General features: G+C 41.4%; 1 protein-coding gene across 1 annotated transcript in view; it reads left to right on the top strand.

Moving 5' to 3' along the window:
- Positions 1–24,447, top strand: part of DPY19L1 (dpy-19 like C-mannosyltransferase 1) — a 2,139,210-nt gene that overhangs the window by 1,240,227 nt on the left and 874,536 nt on the right. The window contains exon 13 of the mRNA XM_044065091.1: positions 16,023–16,103. Within this exon, the coding sequence (XP_043921026.1) occupies positions 16,023–16,103 (81 nt within the window). The remainder of the gene's footprint in view (positions 1–16,022; positions 16,104–24,447) is intronic.

Genomic DNA, 24,447 nt, shown 5'->3' with positions numbered 1-24,447 from the left:
ATGTTTTTACTGTAACAGACCATGTCCTTCCATTCACTGGTTACAGTATTCTTAACCACTGGGATTCCCTGCCTCTTGAAGCTTGATATCTGGCTAGTATACCAAAGCCTACTGTTGCTTTAAGGTACCCCATACATCACATATGCTCCTTGCATAGCATAGGGCATAAAGGTGACATCCAGATGTACCGTCCTCAGAACTTGTTTGCCACCAGTCTGAACTCATCTTCCAATCATTGTTCTGCACACCTCCATCCTGTTTGCTGGTCTCTGAGCTGTTACAGATAAGTGCCCCATTGGGTTTTTGTTTTTTCTTGCAGTTTTGTTGCTTCTAGGGGTTAATGTCTGCCAGGAAGTGTAAATGCCAGTGCAGGAGACAGGTTTCCCATAAAGACCGCCATGACCAGTGTTTATTTTGCCTAGGAGCCTCTCATGACTATAAGTACTGCTTCATTTGTTAAGGTTTTGTACTGAAGAATCTGCATAGTAGGCTATCTTCCCTAACATTGTAGTTAAAGAATCAGTGACTCAAGTGTCTTGCTCAGGATACCATGGAAGGAACTTCCTGCCCTAAAGGTCAGCCATTAGGGAGGAAGAAGGTTAGAAAATCAAGATCAGAACATTCTGCTGTTCAGCCTCTGCTGGACGTTGTTCCTGAGGTCAGTGAGAACCCAGAGGCTTGCCCGGCCTTGTTGTCTAATTCCTCTACTGCGACAGGGTTGTAGGCCGGCGGGCATACTGCTTTCAGCATGTACAATAAGGCTTTGCAGACATTCATTTCAGATGGTCAGGGGTAACCACTGTTGATTATTTCTGAGGGGCCTAGAAGTGTTCCTCAGGTTTTAGTTATTAAAGAAGTCCCTACTACTGTTGTTGAATACCGTCCTGGGTCAGAGCTTTCTAAGTTTTACAGGGCGGATGTCCCGTTAAAAAAAAAAACGAACCATATCTCTCCTGCTCCTAGAGATCCATAGAGTGGGTGGCAGGCCTTCACTCAAGGTTTGTTTAATGTTTTGAAGGCAGTAAAACCTCCACAGGGGGTTTCTGTCCCATCCCCGCCCCTCCTGGTCTTCTACTCCCCTTAAAAGGGCTAGGGAGGATTCCTCTGAGGAAGAGTTGGATTCTTATGAAGAATCCCTTGCTTACTCTTCCCATATGCCTTCTTCTTTGGACTGTGTGTCAGAGGAAGACGAATCTAACAGTCCTAATACTCACATCGAAGAAATTTCTTTTGGGGGTACAGTCTCCACGAAGATGGAATTTTTTAAATGGGAATGTGCTCAGGTCTATAAAATGCATAAGAGGTACTATGAGTTGCTGCAGATGAAATCTCCAAAAACTTCTGCTATCCCTCCTGTTTTGGCTGTTTTGTTGGATGCATTTTCTAATGCCTATAAAGCCCCTCATTCTTTGCCCCTTGCACCCAAGAAGCCTGATAGGTTTTATAAGGTGCATGAGGACTGTAACTTTTTGTACAAGTATCCTGCTGCTGACCCTTCAGTAGTGTCTATAGCCTTTGACAAGCCCTCTCAGTTGCTTCTCTTGCCCAAGTTATTGCCTTCTGATAAAGACAGCAGAACCATGGAAAGGATAGGTAAGAAAGTTTACATGTTGGCTACCTTGGCTTTTAGAGCTGTTAATTATCTGACCCATATGTCCAAGTATGTGTTGGCTCTTCTTTCTCAGGCTTGTCAGGTTATGTCAGATCTCCCAGACTCTGAGGGTAAAACTTCTGCTCTTTTCCTGTTAGGGACTTCCTCACAGGTGGTTCGTTGTTCCATCAAACTTGGTTATGATGCAGCAGATACCTCTTCTAGGGCTGCTACTTTTGGGTCAGTGATGAGGAGGTATTCTTGGATTCAGCGTCAGCCATTGCCTGATGATATCAAGGCTAAGTTGATGGATGCCTCTCTTAATAATATATACTTGTTTGGGGAAGCTGCTGCTGTTAAGTCCCTTAAGGATAAGGGGAAGGTCTTAAAGGAACTCAAACATGTGTTTGTCTCTCCTGTTCCTAAATTTCTGAAAAACTACCCCAATAAGCCAGCCTTTGTTTGCAGGCAATCTCCTCCTCCTCCTAAGGGCAAAAAGAATGGCAAATGAGCTCCTTCAGCTGAGGTTACTCAGACTTCAGGGACTCAGAAGTCTTCCTTTCCAGGTAAACCAGGTGCTGTCTGATTATCCATCTCTTCCCAGCCATGTTCCTCTTTCTCTTCGCCTTTCTATCTCTCTTTCTGTTTGGCTTCAGATTACACAGGATTCTTGGGTTCTGTCCATTATTCACAAAGGGTACTTCATGGTGTGGAAATCCTGTCCCCCTTTTATAGCCATTCCTCAGCTCCTTGGGAGCAACTTCGTTTTTCCCCAGTGATAATTTGAGACTTTTTGACTCAGAGTACTATTTAAGAGGTGCCTCTGTCCCAAAGGAGAAGGGTGTTTTACTCCAAAATGTTTCTAGTTTCAAGAACAGAGGGTACTTCGGAGACCAGTTCTAGACCTGTCTTATCTCAACACCTTTCTGAAGGTACCCACTTTTCGAATGTTGTTCCTTCAGCCTCTGTTTCCTCTTTTGCTTCCTCAGGCTTACGTGGTATGTCTTTGGATCTCAAGAATGCTTATCTCCATGTTCCAGTCCATGCCCTCTTAAGGAAGTTTTTGCATTTCTCTGTTGCTTCCTTGACTTTTCAGTTCTCACTTTGCCCTTTAACCTTACTACTGCCCCAAGGGTATTCACGAAATGCCTTGCTACTGTGATTGCTCTTTGCAGGCTTCAGGGGTTCTAGGTATTTCCTTACTTGGGTGACCTGGTGATTCAAGCTTCCTCTCCAGAGATCCTGTTGCAAAATCTTCATTTTCCCATTTCCCTTCTTCAGAGCCTGGGGTTCACAATAAACTTCAAAAAGTCTTCTCTGTCTTCTTCTCAGCATCATGTTTTTCTAGGGTGCAGGATTCAGACGCTATTTATGCTGGCATCTCTGGCTCCTCCCAACGCCTTAACGCTCATCTCTTTCTTACAAAATCTCCTTCCTCTGGCCTGCATTGCAGCCAGAGAGTTTCTGAGAGCTGTGGGATTCATGGCATCCACCATCCCTATGCTGCCTCTTGCCAAACTCCACATGAGAAAGTTTCAGTGGTTCCTAAAGACAATTTGGCTTCAACATTCACATCCTCTAGACTTTGTAGTTCCTCTTATTCCTTGTCTCAAGAAGGAACTTCACTGGTGGATCCAGCAGTTGTCTCTAAATCCAGGGCTCCTTTTTCACCCCACTTGTCCCTTTCAGGAACTTTTCACAGATGCTTCAGATGTGGGATGGGGAGTAGGTTTTGGATCACTAAAGGTACAGGGTGTATGGTTCCCTCCTCAGCAGAAGGAGCACATCAGTGTCAAAGAGATGAGAGTTCTTCTGCTGGCTCTTCAGGTGTTTCGTCTTCTTTTGTCCCCTGGACCTCTCAAGGTATTTACAGACAATACCATAGTGATGCGGTATATAAATAAATGGGGGAACAAGATCTTACCTTTTTTGCTGGTTGGCTCTCCTGGTACGGGATCTTGCTGCCCAGTATCAAGTGACTCTTCAAGTAGTTTACATTCTTTTAGGTCAAAACAAAGACTCTCTCAAAATCTTGTTGGTGACTCCCTTTTGGCAGAGACAGCATTGGTTCCCTCTTCTGCATTTAGCCAAGGGCAGTCATCACAATTTACCTCACTAGGTGGACCTGCTGTCACAAGACAAGGGATCTGTCATCCATAACCACCTGTCCACTCTTCAACTGACACTGAGGGTGATATGATTTTCTTTCCACATAGACACCTTTTTTTCTAAAGATGTGCTTAGGTTCCTGCAGGAGACTAGGAAACCCAATACTAGGAAATCCTTCTTCTCCAAATGGAAGAGGTTTTCTGTTTGGTGTCTCTCTTGTAACTTGGATCCACTTACTGTGGATGTTCTTTTGGTTCCTTCTTATTTGTGTAAATTGCTCAGTGCTGGTTTGGTCTATTTTTCTGTTAAGGTCTACTTATCAGCTGTCGCTTCTTGTCTGCCTTTATCTCCTCCTTTAGCTTGTAGATTTGAAGCTGAACAATTCCTTTAAGGTGTCCTTCGTATTAGGCTTCCCAGAAAGCCTATTCGTCCCCCCTGGGATCTTAATCTTGTTTTGGAAAAGTTGACCCAGGCTCCTTTTGAGCCTGATACTTCAACTTCCTTGCAACATTGTTCCTGGAAGACTGTTTTTTATTGGCCCTTACTTCTGCCATACAGGTGTCTGAGCTTCAAGCCCTTATAACTTGTCCTCCTTTTTTGGAGTTTCATAAGGACAGGGTGCCCTTACGTACTAATCATTCTTTTATGCCTAAGGTGGTTAATGAGTTGTCACTTAGTCAGTCTATTAATTTGCCTACTTTTTCCCCTGTCTGCAATATGCCTGTGAGAGGGTGCTGCATACTTTGGATGTGCATAGACAACTCAGATTTTATTTAGATAAGACTAAGTTTATTAGAAAGTCTGATCAGTTGTTTCCTTTCATCCTAGGTCCCTAGCTCTATCCAAGCAAACTATTTCTTCTTGGATCTCAAAGGCTATTTCTTTTTGTTATACTTTTCATAGTAAGAGCCTTCCTCCTTCTGTAAAGGCTCATTCTACTAGAGCTGTGGCTTCTTTTAGTGCTTTTTTTCAAGGGTTCGGATACGAACTCTATTCTTGAAGCAGCTATTTGGACTTGTGTGCATACGTGTATCTAACACTACAAGTTGGATGGAATCTCCAGAGCTAGAGCTGGTTTTGCTAGGGTCATCCTTCATGGCTTCCTAGAGGGCTCTGCTGTTCTTTCCTCCACCCAAGTTTCTTCTTGAGCTTTGGCACTCTCCTAGTGGTAAAGAATACTGCAACCAGTGAATGGAAGGACATAGTACAATTGTGTAAATTCTTACCATAACAGTAGATGTCCTTTCATTCACTGTTGCAGTATGCACTCCCTCCTCCTCCTCCTGGTCCATTATCTTCCTGGATGTACTGGTTACCTCTTAGTTTTCCTTGGACTGGCATTCCTACTGGGGCTTTCAGTACTGAGGATGGTACATCTGGACATCACCTTTATGCTCTATGCTATGCGAGGAGCATATGTGATGTATGGCATATCTTAAAGCAACAGTAGGCTTTGGTATACTGACTGGATGTCAGGCTTCACAAGGTGGAATCCCAATGGTTAAGAATACTGCAACAGTATAGGAAAGGATGTCTACTGTTATGGTAAGATTTTATACAACTGTACTTTCTAACAAAATATAAAGTGGGGGCATTATGATAAGGATTAAAGACAGTTATGATACCTGTGATTATTACATGTTCAATGATAACACCTGTGCTATAGATTGTGTAACTGTGATAATAAGGATAATCCTGAAACATATAACTGTTGTGGAGTGTATAGACCACCAAAGTCAAGTACTGATGACCCAGAATACAGTCCTTACATGAAACACAGGAGGGAAGAATAATATTAGCTGGGGACTTAAAACTGCCAGAAACAGACTGGAATAATATTGACTCAACAACATTAGTAAGGAAATTATTTACAGCATATGTTCAGGAACAATTGTTTCAGACTGTAAAAAACCTACCTGGGAATGGAACATACTAGATATTGTTGTATTCCTAAATAAGTTACTGTTACTTCATGTCAATTTTCACCACTGTTGATGTGCAGTTATCATGAGATTATAAAGGTTAATTTGTTGATAGCTAATTCTGAACTGAAATCTAAACCACTGCACAGAAGATTAATAACATATTATATAGGTTCATAGGTTCATAGGTTTATACTAGGCTATCTGCCCTAAGGCATTTATAAGCCTAGCCCAAATTATTAGCTTCGCCACCTTATATGGAAGCAGTCACTATGAAAAACTAATTGGGATGATGTATTCAGTGGAAAATCTGCAGAAGGAATGTGGTAAGTTTTGAAAGAGATATTGTTTGAATGCAAAAAAAAAACAAAAAAACTTTTAACATCAGGATCTAGGCACACAACATCAGGAGGATATATTCCATAAGAACAAGATACTTGATTAAGGTGAGAGACAGAAAATGTAAGAAATGGAAAAGAGGTCAAACTACAACTTTGAAAACTGAAATAAACAAGCTGAATAAACAAATTAAGCATAGTGTGAGACAAGCTAGAGAGAAAATTGTAAAACATGTATATAAAGATATTGAGCATAATAGGAAACCATTTTATAGATACATAAGATGTGGAAGAAGTAAAGACATACAAATTGATAATCTGTTTAGATTCTAAAATTTATTTTCAGGCACAACAGATTATAGATGTTTTTACAAAATCTTATGCAAAACAGTTTGGCTCCATAAAGTGGGTAAATTGTCCTAGTGGCATCCAGGTAACCTCAGATACTGAAATCATATTAGATTATATTGAAAAAGAATTATGCAAACTGGATCTAAACAAAGCACAGTGTGGAGACAGAATTTGTAATAATGACTTGAGAACACTTTAGCAAGAAATTAGCAGTACAGTATATCTATTTTTTACTAGGTCATATAAATATGGGGAGATTCATCCAAGACTGGAAACATGCACTTATTAAACACGTCTTTAAGGGAAGTGGGAGTGGGACAAACCCAGCATCATACAGACCTTAAGTCTACTTTCATGTTGTGGAAAAATAATGGAGAAGGTAATATAAGTTATTGTCTGAATTGGAAAGGTTTGGACTTGAAACCATATATCAGCATGCATATGGTGAAACTAGATCTATTACCCTCTATACCATGATGTTCTATAATAATATAATAACAGCTATGAATGAAAAATTCTGCTGTGATGTAATTTATATAGATTTAAATTCAACATTTGAAAGTGCCATACACAAAACACTGATCAGTCAATTAGAACAACTAGGTATTGTTGTATTCTTGATAAGATGGATAGCTGCATGGCTTACAAATAGGACATTGCAAGTATCATATAGAAGTTAGACAGGTGAAATTCTTGGTTATAGTTAGTGTACCACAGGGCTCTGTCCTAGGCGCATACTTGTTTTGATTGTATCTTTCAGATTTATCTTTTTCATCTGAGTGTTCTACAGTCTGTATGCAGATGCCTTGAAATTGGGTAAACTGATTACATGTGTTACAGATAGGGCATGTCTGCAAAAAAACTTGACTAAATTGACCATTTGGCCACAGGAGAATAATATGCTGATAAATGCATCAAAAACGTGAGGTTTGGGAGACATACACTGAAATCTGAATATTTAATACAGCACACAGTGATTGAAACTGTAGATTCATTTAAGGACCTGGGTATAAGGGTAGATGCACCTTTGATTTTTTTCTAATCATATCATTAATTGGTTAATGATAGTTATAGAACTATAAGCTGTATAAAAAGATTTATACAGTCTAGGAAATCAGAAATGATGAAGTAATTGTTAGTTACATTTGACCCAAACTAGAGTATGGAATAGAAATGATGAAGTCATTGTTTGTTAGTTACACTAGACCCAAACTTTAGTGTGGAATAATAATATAGAAACCTTATAAGAAAACAAGCATGAGTAAACTGGAAAGAGTACAGCGGCATCCATAGATGTGAACATTTAAGTTATTATGAAAGACTAAAATATCTGAACTTGTACAGTGTCTCGTGTAGATATTTAAGAGGAGACCTTATTCCATTCATAGACAAATACCTCTGGAAATGTTTGGGATTACCAAAAAGTAGTAGAGAATCATCAGACATCCTATGTAGAAGATTCTATAGGAATGAGAAGTGTATTAATTGGTTCTCTGAGAGAGCAGCTGATGCATGGAATAGACTACCTAATTGCATTAGAGCAAGCACTAGTTTAGATATTTTTAAGAAAAGCTTGGACACTTTTTATGGGAACAACTGTTGGTATATTCACAGGCTAGAAGGACATTAAATCCTGTGCTTGAAATATTTGTATATATCTATCTTTTTATTGAGACTCTACATAACAGTTCTCTCATTGTTTGACGTTTTCTTGCAGCTGGTCCAAATGAGCACTAAGCATTTCCTCCATCTCTGATATATTTTTTAACATTCTGTTAAATCCGCTAACTTGCGGCTGATTTTAGAAAGTTCAGACATGATTTGCTGAAAATTTTTCATTTTGACGAAAGATCAGCTTCTGGGGAGGCCTCTTCCAGCTTTCTGTTGTGTAGGCCACTGAGTGCATCTGCCATAAATTTATTCATATTTCTCCTGGATCTTTTCTTACTTCTAGCTGACATATGCCAATATTAAATTTTGAGCAAAACTCAAGACTTATAAACCATCTGCTAATACAGTTATTTAATTTTTAATGATGCCAGGAGTGGAGGGATTCAAGACACGTTACTCAGCTGACATCCCGACTTGAGGTCCACTCTTTCTTTTGATAATTTGTTGTACTTCTGTGTTCCACCACCAACTTTCCTTATGCACCTTATTTCCATACCCGGCTTAGCTGCATATTCTCTAGTCTTCAGGCATACTATTTTGAGACTCTGCCTCAACTCGCCCACTTTTCTCTTTTTCGAGAGGTGCTAGTTCCCTGACTATTTCCTTGAACGTCTGTGCTTTCACTCCATTCAACTTCTAGGTCTTCTGCCTAGTCTCTGTTTACTTTATTACCTCCTCTGACCACTCCAACTGATTGTGGCCACCAGTAGTTTATGCTGTGGGGATGACTTTGTAATATTAGATTCTTCCTCATTGTCCTTTCTCTCTTAGGAGGAAGTCTACCTGAGCTGGATGTTTACCACTCTCGTATGTGATCTTGTGACCATCCAGCTTGCTGAACCATTCAGTGAGCCATTTGACAGATGTGTAAAATGTCATGTCCTTCTATTCTCATGTTGCAGTATTCTCACTTGTGGGATCCTCCACCTCAGGCAATCCAAACATCCAGCTCCTATGCCAAAACTTAAGCCTGGTCGCAGTGAGGTGCATGAGACATCACACACAGGGCTGTAAACCTTGGGCCATAAATGTGACGTCTGCATGCACAGACCTCCGAACTTCTCTGCTGCAGTTGAACGTCAGCTTGCTCATTTCGCTCTGCACTTCAGAAGATGTTACAGATAAGTACCCTGTTGGGGAATCTTCTTTATTTTACTTAAGCTGTTTGCTGTTGTTCTTTTATGTAGCCGATGTCATCTAGGAAGGGGAAATGTAAGTGCAGTCACCAAATTCCGCATAAGGATTCCCATGGATTTGTCATTTTTGCTTTGGCCAGTCCCACGACCATATAACATGTAGTATTTTTCAGTTGTTTGTCCCTAAAACCCTATGCAGTTGTTTGGCAGCCCTTAAATTGTTCGTGGAAAACCAGCAACTCAAGCGTTTGGCCCTTGGAACGTAGACTGAACCGGCTGTCGAGGTGGAGACGCCTAAAAAGAAGGCCAAGGTTTCAAGGACTGCTGCGGCTGCCCCTCCGACATCGGACATCCCACCAGCTACCGGTCTAGGGGCTGAGGGATGTCCGGAAGAACTGGCGACATTGGCGGGTACCTTGTTGGAAGCCGCCATAGAATCTCCAGTTGGCATGTCTGCCGAGGTTACTGTGATGTCGGTTTCTGCCGATGTCGGGGGGGGGGACCGGACTTGACTCGACGGCTTCTTACGGTTTCAGACCAGGGCTCCTCAGCATAGGCCCAATGTCTGATCCTAGGCCTTCTCTTTCCCACACAATTTCAAAGACTACTCCTCTGAAGAGGAAACAAAAAACTAAACATCTTTCTACCACAACTGAAGACCAGCCAGACTGGCAAACCTTTCCTCAGTCCCTGGTTCAGGCCTTAATGGCCCTCAGGTCCACTGCCTCTCCTACTCCAGCCCTGCCTACCCTTAGTCTTAGGCCAGCTTCAGCTACTTCCATACACCTAGCTCACACTCAGGAGGAAGATTTTCCTTCCTCTTCTTCAGATGAATCTTTCACATACACCTCTCAACTAGCTTCTCCCCTGAAGTACTGCTCCACAGTCGAAGACTTCCTGGAAGGAGAATCCCCACCTGAAGACATTACTTTTGGGAAAACTATCTCCAAAATGAGGGAGTGCTTCAAGGAGGATGCCACTCAGATGACTGAGGTACAAAAGAGATATTTTCAACTACTACAGATGGAGACTCCCTCTGCTATTCCCCCTGTGATTCCAGCTTACCTGAATGATTTTGCTTCAGCCTCCAAGACCTCTGAATCCCAGCCTCTAGCTCCTAAAAGGTAGGGTAGGTTCTGCAAAGTCCTTGCTGACCACAAGTACCTCATTAAGCCACCTATGGCAGACCCAGCTGTCATTGCAGTGGCTCCAGTTAAGCAATACAGGCAGATTCCTTCCTCTTCTCTTCTGCCATTGGACAAAAGCAGCAAAGTGATGGACAGACTGGGAAAAAAATTATTTATACTTCTTCCACCCTGGTCTTTAGGGCCGTTAACTATCAGACACACATTGTTAAGTATGCCTTGGACCTAGTCTCCCAGGCAACTTCATTACTCTCTCCCTTGCCTGAGACCCCTACCCGACCCTAGGTTGCCTCTAAGCTCTCTTTAGCAGCACAAGTTGCCAGACATTCTATAAAATGCAGCTATGATGCTGCTGAGGCTTCAGCAGATCAGCTGCCTCAGCCTCTGAACTACCCAGATGTTCCTGGCTCAGACTACAATGCCTCCCTGATGATTTCAAAAACAAGATCTTAGATGCATCCCTGGACAACAAATTCATCTTTGGCAAGCAGTCTGCAGAACTATTTAAATGCCTGTAGGAAAAAAGCAAGGAACTTCAGTGCCTCAAACATTTATTGGTCTCACCGGTTCCAAAGTTCTATAGGAACTACCCTGCTAAACCCACTTTTGTTAGGAGAGCACCTGCTCCTTCCTCCTCATCCTCAAAACACAGGAAAGGGTCTAGAAAAAATTCATCACCCAGGACTGCCTCTTCCCACTCCACCCCCAGGCAGCCCTTTCCACACAGACCAAACAATGCATGACTGGCTAAACCACCTTCCCCTCTCAACCCCCTCTCTCACTGTCTACCCCTTTGGCAACATATCACTTCAGACCGCTGCATCTTATCAGTAGTGGAAAAAGGGTACTTTATGACTTGGCAGGAAAAAAACACTACCACAAGGCATACCCCTCCCTCCAAAAAAAACAGCTCCACCTTATACCCCAGATCATCCAAGATTTACTATCAAAGGGTACCATAGAAAGGGTTCCCACAGGCCAAGAGGGTCAAGGGTTTTACTCCTGGCTGTTCCTGGTCCGTAAAAAGGATGGCCCTTGCAGGCCTATTCTGGACCTCTCCCTGTTAAACCCCTTCCTGAAGTTTCCTTCCTTCCGCATGCACTACTGCCATCTAGTGCTTTCATGGCCACTTTGGACCTGATGGAGGCATACTTCCATATCCCCATCCACCTAGAATACAGGAGATTTCTACGCTTTGCTGTGCCATCCATACACTTTCAGTTTACTGCCTTGTCCTTTGGTTTCTCTACAGCACCAAGGGTCTTCACAAAGTGTCTAGCCCCAGCAGTAGCCTACTGCCGAACAAAAGACATACAAATTTACCCTTATCTGGATGACCTCCTCATTCTAGCGGAAGAGGCAAGTATTCTCATTACTCACCTGCAATTCACTGTGTTCCTCCTTCAGAGTCTGGGGTTTACTCTCAACCTAATGAAATTCTCCCTCACTCTATCCCAAGACCAAACCTTCTTGGGCTGCAGAATAAGGACAGCCCTGATGAAGGCCTTCCTTCCTCAAGACAAAGTCATCATCATCATCACCATCATCCCCTTTTTCCCATTTACATGGGGTCGGGGTATCGTATTAACTGTCGCCAACTCTCTCGATTCAGTGCCACTCTCCTGCCTTCTTCAACACTCATGCCTGACTGTCGCAGATCTTCTTTCACGCAATCCATCCACCTCTTTGCTGGACGCCCTCGCTTCCTCTTACCTTCTTCCTGTCTGTCCCAAATCTCCCTCACCAGATTGTCTTCTGCTTTTCTACACATGTGCCCATACCATCGTAATCTGTTTTCTTTGATCTTTTCTGCAATTGGAGCTACTTTGGCTTCTGCTCTTATGTCCGCATTTCTTCCCCTGTCCCGCAGTGTGCATCCTACCACCTTTCTCAGGCACTTCATTTCCATCACCTCTAGCTTCTTCAACTGTTCTGCCTTTACTGCCCAGGTTTCTGTACCATACAGTAGTACTGGTCGCACCACTGTCTTGTACACCTTACTTTTCAGCTTCTTTGGCATTCTTCTGTCATATACTACACCTGATACTCTATGCCAGTTGGCTGCAGCCCCTCTGATTCTAGCTTTGACCTCTTCATTCAGACTACCCTTCTCCTCAACCACCCCTCCCAGATACTTGAAGCTGTTTACCTGTTCCACTATCTTCCCATCTATCTCTATTCTCAGCTTCTTCTGATTTCCCCAGTCTGCTGCCATTACTACTGTCTTATCTGTGCTTAGTTTCATCCCATGTGCCTTCAGATTTGCATTCCATTCTCCTATCCTTTGCTGAAGTTCTAGATCAGAGTCTGCCTGTACTGCCACATCGTCTGCATACAGCAGCTTTGTTGCTCTGACCCCTCCAACCTGTTTGCTGATGTCCATTACCAGTATGAACAGCAGTGGGCTCAGAGCTGAACCCTGGTGTGCACCCACTCCCACTGGGAACCCCTCAGTGAGGCCAAACACTGTTCGTACTTGAGTCACTGGGTCCTTGTACATAGCCTGTACTAATTCTACCAATGTTTCTGGGACTTCAAACCACCGCAGTACTGCCCAGATCAGCTTTCTTGGGAACTTGTCATATGCTTTCTCCAAGTCTAGGAAAGCCCAGTTTGACTCTCTCCTCTTCTCTAGTTTCTTCTCAAGTATCTGTCTCAATGCAAACATTGGGTCAATTGTGCTGCATCCTGATCTGAATCCGAACTGTTCATCTCCCATCTTACATTCTACTATTCTGCATATCCGTTTATCAATCACCCTCTCCAGAACTTTCATGCAATGTGGTAGGAGTTTGATGCCTCTGTACTGCCTCAAGACAAAGTCTACTCCCTAAATAGCTACTCCCATGAGTTACTTCTTGTCAACCACATCTCTGCCAGGCAATTCCTCCGTCTTCTAGGCTTCATGGCAGCTACTCTTCCTGTGTTGCCCCTTGCTAGATTGCACATGAGGAAGTTCCAGTGGTTCTTGAAAAAATGTCTGGTCCCAACAGAATCACCCCCCTGGAATTTCAGGTGCCCTTCCTACCCTGCCTGAAGAAAGAGTTGAGGTGGTGGATCCACAAATAAGCCAGAACTCAGACCTTCCTCTGCAACCCACCAAGCCAGTGCAATTCATGCACACAGATGCCTGGGATCTATGGTGGGGGGCCACTATGAACGGTCTCAAGGTACAGACTGAATGGGAGCCCTCCCTCCAGAGAAAACATATCAATGTGAGGAAATGACTGCTCTCCTTCTAATGACCTTCTTCCTCTAATAAAACCAGGTCCCTTTAAATCTTCACAGACAACACCACTATGATATGGTACTTCAACAAGCAGGGGGGACCAGATCCTACTTACTATGCAGGCTAGCAATACAGGCATGGGAGTTGGCCTCCCAGACACTGCAGAGGGTCTACATCCCATCTCAGGGCAATCATCAGACAGATGCCCTCAACAGATCATTCTCTCAACATCACGAATGGATGTTACACAGAGATGTTTTCGTAGACATCTTCCACCAATGGGGCACCCCACAGATCTGTTTGCCTCCTCTGAGAACAGACAACTTCAGCTATTCTGCTTCAGACTCCCCTCCCCACTAACATGGAAACTGGATGCCTTTTCAATTTCTTGGAAGGGGCTGTTCCTTTATGCCTTTCCCCCTTCCCGCTCATTCAGAATGTCTTGCTGAAAATCCAGAAAGACAAACCAGACATCTTGTCGGTGACCCCCTATTGGCCAAGGCAGCATTGGTTCCTCTTTCTTCTACCTCTTGCCAAGAGCAATCACTGCAAGTTGCCTCACAAGGTGGACCTGCTCACACAACAGAAGGGATCCCTCATATATCCTCATCTGAAAACCCTCAGCCTAACCCTGTGAGTGATAAACTTCTGATCCCTTTCAGACACCTCTTTTCTGAGGACGTGCTATCTGTCCTGCAGGAGGCCAGGAAACCCACTACCAGGAGATCCTACGTATCTAAATGGAAAAAGTTCTCCAGTTGGTGTCTCCCATTTCAGCCTGCTAACCTATCGATCCACCCCTATTATCAAGATTGGAGGTGAAACTTTTTCTTAAGGGGTTTCTCCACATCAGACCACCAAGGAAACCAATCCCTCCTCCATGGGACTTGAACTACATACTGGAGAAACTTACCACTGCCCCCTTTGAACTGGCAGCTTCTGCCTCTTTAAAGATTTGTACCTGGTAGACTGTCTTGTTAGTAGCCCTTCCTTCCGCTAGGATACTCTGTAAGCTGCAATCACTTAAGGCCTCTCCACCCTACACTGTCTTCCACAAAGACATGGTAACTCTTCATAAAAATTCCTCCGTCATGCCCAAAGTGGTCAATGAATTGTCCCTCAACCAATCTATCCATTTAGCCACTTTTTTCCCTTCACCACAGAATGACAGTGAGAGAATACTCCACTCCCTTGATGTTCACAGGCAGCTAAGGTTTTATCTGGTCAAGACCAAAGACATTAGAAGGTCCAGTCTGCTCTTTGTATCTTTTCACCTTATGGCCCTGGGGAAAGCTATATCCAAACAGACAATATTCTCCTGGATATACAAAACTATTATCTTCTGTTATTCTTTCCATGGTAAAGACTTACCCCACACTGTTAAAGCACATTCTACTAGAGCAGTGGCCTCTTCAGGGGCTTTCCTCAAAGGCCTGGATATGGCTACTTTCCTGGAGGCAGCCACATGGTCTTCTGTTCTAGTTCTTCACCAAGCATTATAAATTGGACAACATCTCCAGAGCCAGGGCACGATTTGCAAGGGCCATCCTCCATAATTTCCTGGAGACTGCTACCTCTTCCTCCACCATTGGCCCTGCTTCAGCTGTGGTACTCTCCCACAAATTAGAATACTGTAACATGAGAATAGAAGGACATAGATTAGTTGTGTAAAATCTTACCATAACCACAGATGTCCTTCTCTTCCATGTTGCAGTATTCCTTCCCTACCTCCTATCCCCCTTTATGACATTTTCCCTCTCTAGATGGCATCATTCCTGTTTTCCTTAAAATGTTGTCTGACTGGGCAGTCAATTCTGAGGTCTGTATGTGCTGATGTCACATTTATGGCCCTGCATGTGACGTCCCACGCACCTGACAGCAACCAGGCTTAAGCTTTGGCATAGGAGCCTGATATTCCGGTCACCTGAGGCGGAGGATCCCACAAATGAGAATACTGCAAAATGGAAGAGAAGGACATCTATGGTTATGGTACAATTTTACACAACTAATCTTTCTTCTTTATTCCTGTTTTCCCACTCACATGGGCTCAGGCAGTCCTGCTATTGTATTATGTCTGTCTCAATATGAGCATTCCAAACAAGGCATATGCATTATTAAAAAACAAAAAAAATATTGTTCTTTGCAGTGAGACAACCCCTCCTGCACACCACAACCCATGCTAGTTATATACACTAACTCTGAGATGGCACACAGTTAGGGAAAGGGGATATTCCCCAACCTTGAGAAATGTGTGCTGTTGCACACCTGTTAACCATCTGTTTAGTTGACCAAATGCAGTCAACCAAACACAATTTTGACACAAAATAGTGCACCACATGTGCTCGTGTTTGTGTAGGCATATACATGTTTATAAAATGTAGGTATGTGTCTGTATATACGAATACACACACATATATGTATTTACACAAATAGCACTAAGGAACACATTGCAGACATTTTAGTTGTTAGTGCTAAAAATAGTAAACCAGACTGTTTTTCCCTTTTTAATTTTTTTTCTTTCATTCTACAGATTGCAGAAGTCATTGCCTGGTTTGCTGGAACAACCATTATAAAGATACTGATATCCAAAATATTGGGAGCTGCAGATGATGTAAGTATAGTCATTATACTGGTGTGTATCTCTCATGTGTGATAAGTAGTAACCTTAAATAATATAGTTCATAATCAAAAGTTGATTACATTTATTTATTTCATTGATTAATTAATTAATGGGTTCATTCATAGTCTTAATGAGAATATGAGAAACACAATCCTTTTCACAGAGTATCCATCTGTCAATCCTCAACCCCTTTTTCCCATTTTGCACATGAGGTTGGGGTGTCACATTCAACAGTGACAGTCATCTCGAGCCAAGGGTTACACCGCCGAGTGGCTAGCCCTGCTGCAGTAGTTCATCCATACCACTCACTCACTCCTGTGTCCAATTTAGAGTGTACAATCCACATACTGCATGTCTTTGGAATGCAGGAGGAAACTGGGACACCTGGAGGAAACCCACGCAACCACAGGGAGGGCATGCAGGCTCACACAGAAGGTACCCTAGCTGAGAATCAAATCGGAGAACCTCTTGCTGTGAGGCAACAATGCTAACTGCTGCGCCACCATGGCCTCCAGTCCTTTTCACAGATTATGCCAGTGTTAAAAAAATAATAATACATCAGAATAAAAGCTGCACAATAATACAGCAGCTAAGATGTGTTGGGCCAGTGCTAGAAAACAAATACCATGAGTTAACACTTAGTAGTGTGCCAGTTTTACAAATAATATTAGAAAATGTTGCATCCATAAAGAGAAAATAAGTTGAAAGTAGTTAAAAGCTGCTGCAGACTTCAAGTAATAATATTCACCTCTGGTTATACTAGAGAAACTATACTTAGAAAAAGGTCTGTGAGTTTCAAAAAGCACCTTTGTCAGCTATCTTTTGGCTCTGCAGTTAGATAGTTATGCAGTATTACCAAAGCTTGTCCCTTAGGAGAGTGCAACAGTTGGTAGGCAAATCTCTATAATGTTTTCAGACCCGCATTAAGTGGCTGCTTCATAGTAGCATTCCATTCTATAGAGATGGAGAAGTAAAGGTGAAAGCTGTTGCACCTTGAGTTTTGAAGGCATTCATCATTTCTAAGATAATGATGCACAGAGGTTCAGTATGCTGAATTTTCTCCTTGGATGGATTGATATTTAATTTCTTCTGGTTCATTTGAATAGAAAGTGTGACAGTACTGGGCTTATAACTGGTGGAGTAAAGGAGACTAAGGCAAACACGCAAGCAGTGAACCAGCCATTGTATGCTCTTCATTCACAGCAGTGCAGATCTGGCTGCATGGTGGTAAATTATTTCTAGCTTGACAAAAATAGCACCCTGAAATGTTACCACTGTAGGAGGAACCTAAATCAGAATAGGTAGCAGTGCTCGTATAATACTGAAAATCTAAATTAGCTGAGTCAGTAATATGTAGGAAATAATAAAGCAGACCTTTTTTCATTTAATTAATTTAGATGATTATCCAGTTTCACAGCTCTGTAGGTATACTTAGGCCTGATATTGGCACTCTTATCAGTGGGTCTTTGATTAGGATAGCCTTTCTGCCTCTCTGACTCTTGTTGATTTTCTCTGATGCCTTCTACTGTGCACACAACTTGATTTCACAAACCAAACAAGACAAGCATGCTTAACTGCTGAGCTTTGACATTTTTTTTCCTGATTGCATAGCTTGGATCTTATTCTTAATGATCATTGTGGTAAATTTCCCTTGTTTGATGTATAAAGTAGTCAGACTTTCACCTGTCATATGGCTCACCAAATCATAAGCACTTGGCTTTTGTCTTGATGATGAGCACTACCATACATGCTCTGGTTTCAGCTTACCAAGTGAAAGTACTGGAGGAAAACGTTCTGTCCTGATTTGCTGCTTAAATGATGGAAGCATCTGAGAGTGGCCAGTGTAGGGACCAGGAGGAGGAAGGTCCCATTCAGACTCCTAGGCATTTGCAGCAGTATCAGCAGATGAAGGAAACAGAGGGCAGACAGCAACTATATCCTCTTGGAAGTAGTCCATCTCTGAGATGGCATTGTGCTCGCTTTCTGTCACACCTCTGCTCTTGAGTAATAATGATATATGCTTTTTTTTTAAACAGGAAATATCTTTATTAAATTATTTCATATTGCATAGACAATCATACATTTATATAAATGACAACAAACCATATTGACATAATTGTAGCTGCAGACATTATGAATCACTTAGAATATATGCAGTCATCGTCAGTCAAACATTACATAACTGATTCAAATCCTGCCTTCTTTTAAACCTTGTTCCTCCTCTGCATGTATTGTTTGGACAATTCCCATTTTTTCCTATGTAAATTGCTCCTACCCTTTTCCAAAGACCCCAGTTCCAGTTGTTTTATCTCTGTTACTATATTCACTACTTCTAGTAAAGTTGATTTAGACTTTGTTTTCCCTTTTCTAGTAATTGCTTTTTTGGCAGTCACCATAATTAGAATCAGCAAGGCCGTACAATGTCTAGGCAATTTTGATTCTGTACCAGAGCTCAAAAAATAATTTCCTTAGTTGCACCAATTTGCTGACCCAGTATTTCTGACAGATCAGTCTGCACAGAATCTTTAAAGTCTGCCAACTCATTTCACTCCTAGAAAGTATGTCCCCAGTTACCTCTTTCTTCCCCATTGCACATCCAACATTTGCTGTCTACCTGAGGAAAACGATTCTTTGGAGTCTACTTGGGGTATAAAAATACCAATGTATACACTTCAAAGCAAAAATCCTAAATCTTCTAGACTTTGTTTTATATTTGGGAGACATACATATATCCCCCATTGTTTTTTTTGTGAATTGCTTATCCAGTCTCTCTTCCCAGTCCTTTCTAACCTCCTCTGATTGATTCTTCTAGTTATCAAGCAATTATTTTATGCTGTGCAAATTATTCCTTTTTTAACAGCAGCTTCTGTTCTAGATTCTACTAAAAATTCTACCAATGTTGGTCTGTCACTTAGGATCCCTCTATTTTTTTTTCTATTTGCCTACACTCTCAAATCAATCCTTGATAGAGAAGGCAATCTCTATACTGCAATCCAAATAAATTCCTGACCTCTCCCCATTGTATTACCTTCCCCTCTCTTAATTATTTGCTCCCAATACTTTGGTTCTTTTACTAGTGTTCTCCAATAAATTTCAACCCCCTTACCTATTGTCTGTATCCCTAATTGCAGTCATTCCTATTGGAAGAATCTCCTTTCTCCATTCCTGTGTTGGCTTAGTTCTTAGAATACTTTCTTCTACTTTATGAATATTGTAATGATATATATCTGAACCTATCTAATACTTCAGTGGCTGTATAATTGTCCCACAAGAGATGTAACCCCTAAACGCCACCTTGAGGAGGATGTTTCAAGATGTTCCATTTTGTCTCCATTCTAATGGCCTTAGCACACCCATGGCTGACCTGTTGATTGGGACTGGACCCTAGAGTCCCTTGTCTACAGCTCAGGGGTCCCTCTTAGACTGAAATCTGTTTTTTCTAGGCTTACACTTTCACCTTCCTGGTCCAGCAGAGCTCAGTGACACAGAATGAAATATACTGGATCCTCCAACATGAGGGTCATTGTTCAGACCAACAACTTCAAATGGATATTTGAAGTCTGGCCTTTGTAGAAAACTAGCAGCTGTAGAGCAACCGCATCTTGAGAAGATTGGTTGAAATGGTCAGGCCTCTTGTACACACTCTTTTGCTAAGGATTATTTGTAACAGGTAGCATAATTCAGTGTTTCTTTACTACTGTATTTTTTTCATTTTCTTTGTCACCAGGGAGAAAATGCAGTTTGCATAATTTTAACAACTGTTGCACCTTAGCATACTTTGCTATTTAAATTTCCTCTGTTAACTTAAAATATATGCATTAGGTTACATCTATACATAAATCATGCAAGCTGCTTGCTTTCATTATCATATTCTCATTCTAAGGCTGTTAATAAATATTATGTATCATTTGTTGAAGTATGTATGGAAACATTAGGCAATACTTGTTGATTATGCAGTACTATAAACTGAATGCACTGTTAGGTTTAGAAGTTTCACATCTTTATGTTAATAGACTGGCAGGCTGGTTACATTAACTAAAACACATGCCTTTATTTTTATGAAACCTTTTTTATATAATCACTGGAGAAGTTAATTGAATTAATTTTGCAATGCTGACTTCAGTGTGTAACATAATGGGGGTGTTGCACTCCTGAGTTTGCCATTGTTCCAGTGTTGCTAATCCAGTCAAAAAAAGTTAAGTAAATAAAATAAAATCAGTAAGTATTTATTAACAATGAAATGGAAAATATACTAACATAATTCCATCAGCAGACAACTTTATCACAGCACAGAATTTATATTTTATTTTTGTAGCATATTTGCATGGGCACACATTCGCAGCTTGTATTTATATGGTTTTATTTTGCTACCTTGCTGTGGTTTGGCTGCAGAGTACCTTTACAGTGCTAAAGCTTCATTTATGCTTACTTAACTTCTATTCATTACCTCACTACAGAAATTATTTAACAAGGGACTCTTTAAACTACAACGTGTATGAAATTTAACCCTGTATTTATACCTGGGCTAGATTGGTTATTGTAAAAACTAACTTCTGTTTTCAAGGAGAGCTGTGTTGTACTTGCAGGTCCCTTGAAAATTGTATAAGTTAACCTTACAACAAGAAAGACAATAACAAAGACCCACACTGATGTTTTCTAATGACTCATACTGGTCTATATTTATAATAGGGATATGCAGCCAGCCTTGATACTATCATTGGTTATATTTATGCCACCTTTCTTAATGTCTCTGTGTGCCGTGGAACACAGTATTAAATATTCATAATTTCTGCTAGTCATTTCTATCTTCTGGGTCTCTTAGCTTTAAGACACAGTTACAATCATCCAGAGTGCAGCTCTTACCTTCTAACCTTTACATGGTCCTCTTTCCCGATCAGTAAGCTGATATGAGCAGCTGTCTCCTATAATTACATAACAAAGCTCTACTTATATAAATGATTAAGACCAGCACTGCCTTACATATATTTCCAGATTTTTTTACTTCCAGAATCTTTTACTGCAGCTCATTCTAGAAACATCTTCATTCAATATGCATCACTTTTATAATTGTTTCTGATAATGTTTGCTACTTAAATGAGAAGTTTATTGGCTTATGTGCAAAAAGTTGCACAGTTTCCTTCAGTGCAGTATCAGTGGCCTAACAAGTTCCATTGCACCTATTAAAAAGAGTCGAAGAAGTTCTTTGATTCCCTGGCTAAATTTCCCCTACTAATATAACTACCACCTCAGGTATCCCCTGATAGTGGAACAAACCTAGTTAACAAAGAATTAAAAAATTAACTGCCGATAACCTCCCTTGGAAATTCTTGAGTTTGGCAAGAGAAAATTGGAGAGAAAGTACAGTTGTGTAAGTTGCACTTACCTATAGCAGTAGATATTGGAATTACTCACTGTTGCAGTAGCCTTTAGATTAACCTGGTCAACAAAGGATAAAAGGAAAATAAATAAATAAAAATAAACTAGGGCAGTTCTCAGTGATATATCCATGTTTTCAGAAGAGCGACACAGTTTGGAAAACAAGCCTCCAGGTATGTGAATGTGTGTGTGGGGTGGGGGTGGGGGTTGGAGCAGTCCAGAAGGTAGGCCACTGGGGGAGCTCTGGAAAGTAAGTATGAAAATAAAGCAAAATATATTCATCTGCATGTAACTGTGGTACAATTATGGTAATAGAAATAAATAATTGCTATTCTGTCCAACATGCAGCAAATTTATAGATAGTACCAGTTGTTTTATGGCATGCCTGGGAGTGAACAGCTCAGCAAGCTCATGCCTGGTGCCCTGCAGAGTTCTACAGCAGCAGAGAGACAAAAGAGAGACTTTGGAGTGAATAAGTATCATTTTTCTGCATTTTCTTGCTGCCTTTAGCTAATTCCACCTAAAACGCCGATTTTGTAGAGTTTCTGTGATTTACAAAGCTTGTTTCAGCTACATATTGTACTTATTTTACTGCCTGCACTTTAACAAAGTTGTTTTTGTGCTTAAATTACCTGTTTAACTGTTGTAGGCTACACACTCAAGTGTGATAGCCATTTCTGTGCATTTAAAGTGTTTTTTTGATTGTATCTGCTTTATTTTCTGAAAAAAGCAGAAAAATAAGAAAATATACTTGTTTTCCCGCCTTTCTAAGCTAGTATAGTCCAGTTTTCAGGTTAGTGCTGAATTCAGGGCTGTGTTACAAATTTCTGTGTTTGCCCATACCTTACTTGGATAGAAGGAAGTTTCTCTGTTCACTGTGAGAGAGGGAGCTTTGAGCAGCCTATCTGTCCCTGGAGGTGTGGTTTCAGCCCAGAAATTAGTAGTTTATTGGCCATCTTGGGATAATTTCTATCTCTTTCATTTCCCTGCTATAAAACCCGCATTTGCGAGGTTTTTGCGCTAGTATACAGCTCAGCAAGCTCTTGCCTGGTGCCCTGCAGAGTTCTACAGCAGCAGAGATACAAGTGATTAAATATAATTTGTCTGCATTTTCTTGCTGCTTTTAGCTAATTCTGCCTAAACCGCCGATTTTCTAGAGTTTCTGTGATTTAAAAAGCTTGTTTCAGCTACATATTGTACTTATTTTACTGCCTACACTTTAACAAAGTTGTTTTTGTGTTTAAATTACATGTTTAACTGTTGTAGGCTACAGACTCAAGTGTGATAGCCATTTCTATACATTTAAAGTGTTTTTTGATTGTATTTGCTTTATTTGTTGAAAAAAACAAAAAAATCAAAAAAATATATACTTGTTTTCCTGCCTTTCTTAAGCTAGTATAGTCCAGTTTTCAGGTTAGTGCTGAATTCAGGGCTGTGTTACAAGTTTCTGTGTTTGCCCATACCTTACTTGGATAGAAGGAAGTTTCTCTGTTCACTGTGAGAGAGGGAGCTTTGAGCAGCCTATCTGTCCCTGGAGGAGTGGTTTCAGCCCAGAAATTAGTAGTTTATTGGCCATTTTGGGCTAATTTCTATCTCTTTATTTCCCTGTTATAAAACCCGCATTTGCGGTTTTGCAGTCCAGGCAGCATCAGTTAGCTAGGGTGTAGCTATTCCCGGTTCCACAAAGTCTACTCTTCAATTTTTCCCTTGGAACTAGACAAACTTTCAGCTTAAGCACTCAAACCATTCACTTCTCATCCCGGCACTTGCTCAAAGCTCATAGCAAGCACTAATAAACCTTAACACTAGACCCCCCTATACCGTAGAGAAGGACAAGGCTCTCTATACTACCTTATCAGCCAATCAGTAAAACAGCTCACTGTACCTATCCAGGCATGTCCAAAGGGCAGTTTCAGGTGTACTCTCTGGTCCAACTGGTGAATCTGGGCATCATGTAAACAGATAACCCTCTCCTCCTTCCACCAAACACTAATACATGCGAGAGATGCAATTATACAGCAAACTGGAGGCTAAGCTCTCTCAAACCAAGACTGGACCAGGCAGTCAAGAGAAGAAGGGAATTACTTGCATCACACCACCAGTCTCACATGGACCTATGAAACCAGCACCGGCAAAAAACACACATAAATACATGAAAATGTACTCAGAGGCTCTAAATAAAAATCTGCAAAAGCAACAGAGACCTCCAAAGCAGACATCTAAGCAACCTCCACCCCCCAACACAAACCATAAAACACATACTTCACAAAACCAGTGTGCCACGCAATCACAGCCCTTAAGGAAAAATAACATACCCTACACACTAGTAATAGGTGGCTCTATAGTCAGGCGCACTGACGTCCCACTCACTAGGCTGAATAAGGAGAAGGTTACTGTTAGCCACCTGTCGGGTGCCAGGATCCGCCACATAACACAAGCACTCAGGTCACTCCAGAACAAGTACAAATATGACTCTGTCATTGTCCATGTGGTGTAAATGACCTGAGCCGTACCTCTTTGGACTACATGAAAAGAAACATGGAAGAGCTCTCCGATCACGTAATCACGTAGCCCAGGCCGGTATGACCCTGACCCTGAGTAGCATCCTGCCCTCACCAAGAATGATACCACACTATAGAGAAAAAATTATCAATTTCAACAATTGGCTAAGCTTCTGGTATCATTCTAAGGGGATCCAGTGTCTGTCAGCCTGGGATGACATGCTCGACAAGCCACACTGCTTTGCTAGAGACGGCTTGCACCTGTCACCCTTAGGCTTTCAAATACTGGCCAAGGCTCTTGCCACACCCATAGTGCCTTTTTTAGGTAAGGCTTAAAAGACAAACCCACTGCCGTAAATAGCACAAGTAACAAAAAACTGAGGGTAATGCTACTCAATGCCAGAAGTCTAAACCTCAAAATGCACGCACTCGAGGCACTCCTCAGTATGGAGAAAATC

Source organism: Protopterus annectens, chromosome 3.part0 (genome assembly GCF_019279795.1).
Source record: "Protopterus annectens isolate FY-2018-M chromosome 3.part0, PAN1.0, whole genome shotgun sequence".
Lineage (NCBI taxonomy): Eukaryota > Metazoa > Chordata > Ceratodontiformes > Protopteridae > Protopterus > Protopterus annectens.
Note: the sequence above shows the minus strand (reverse complement) of the source record. Positions and strands in the feature narration are given on the sequence as shown.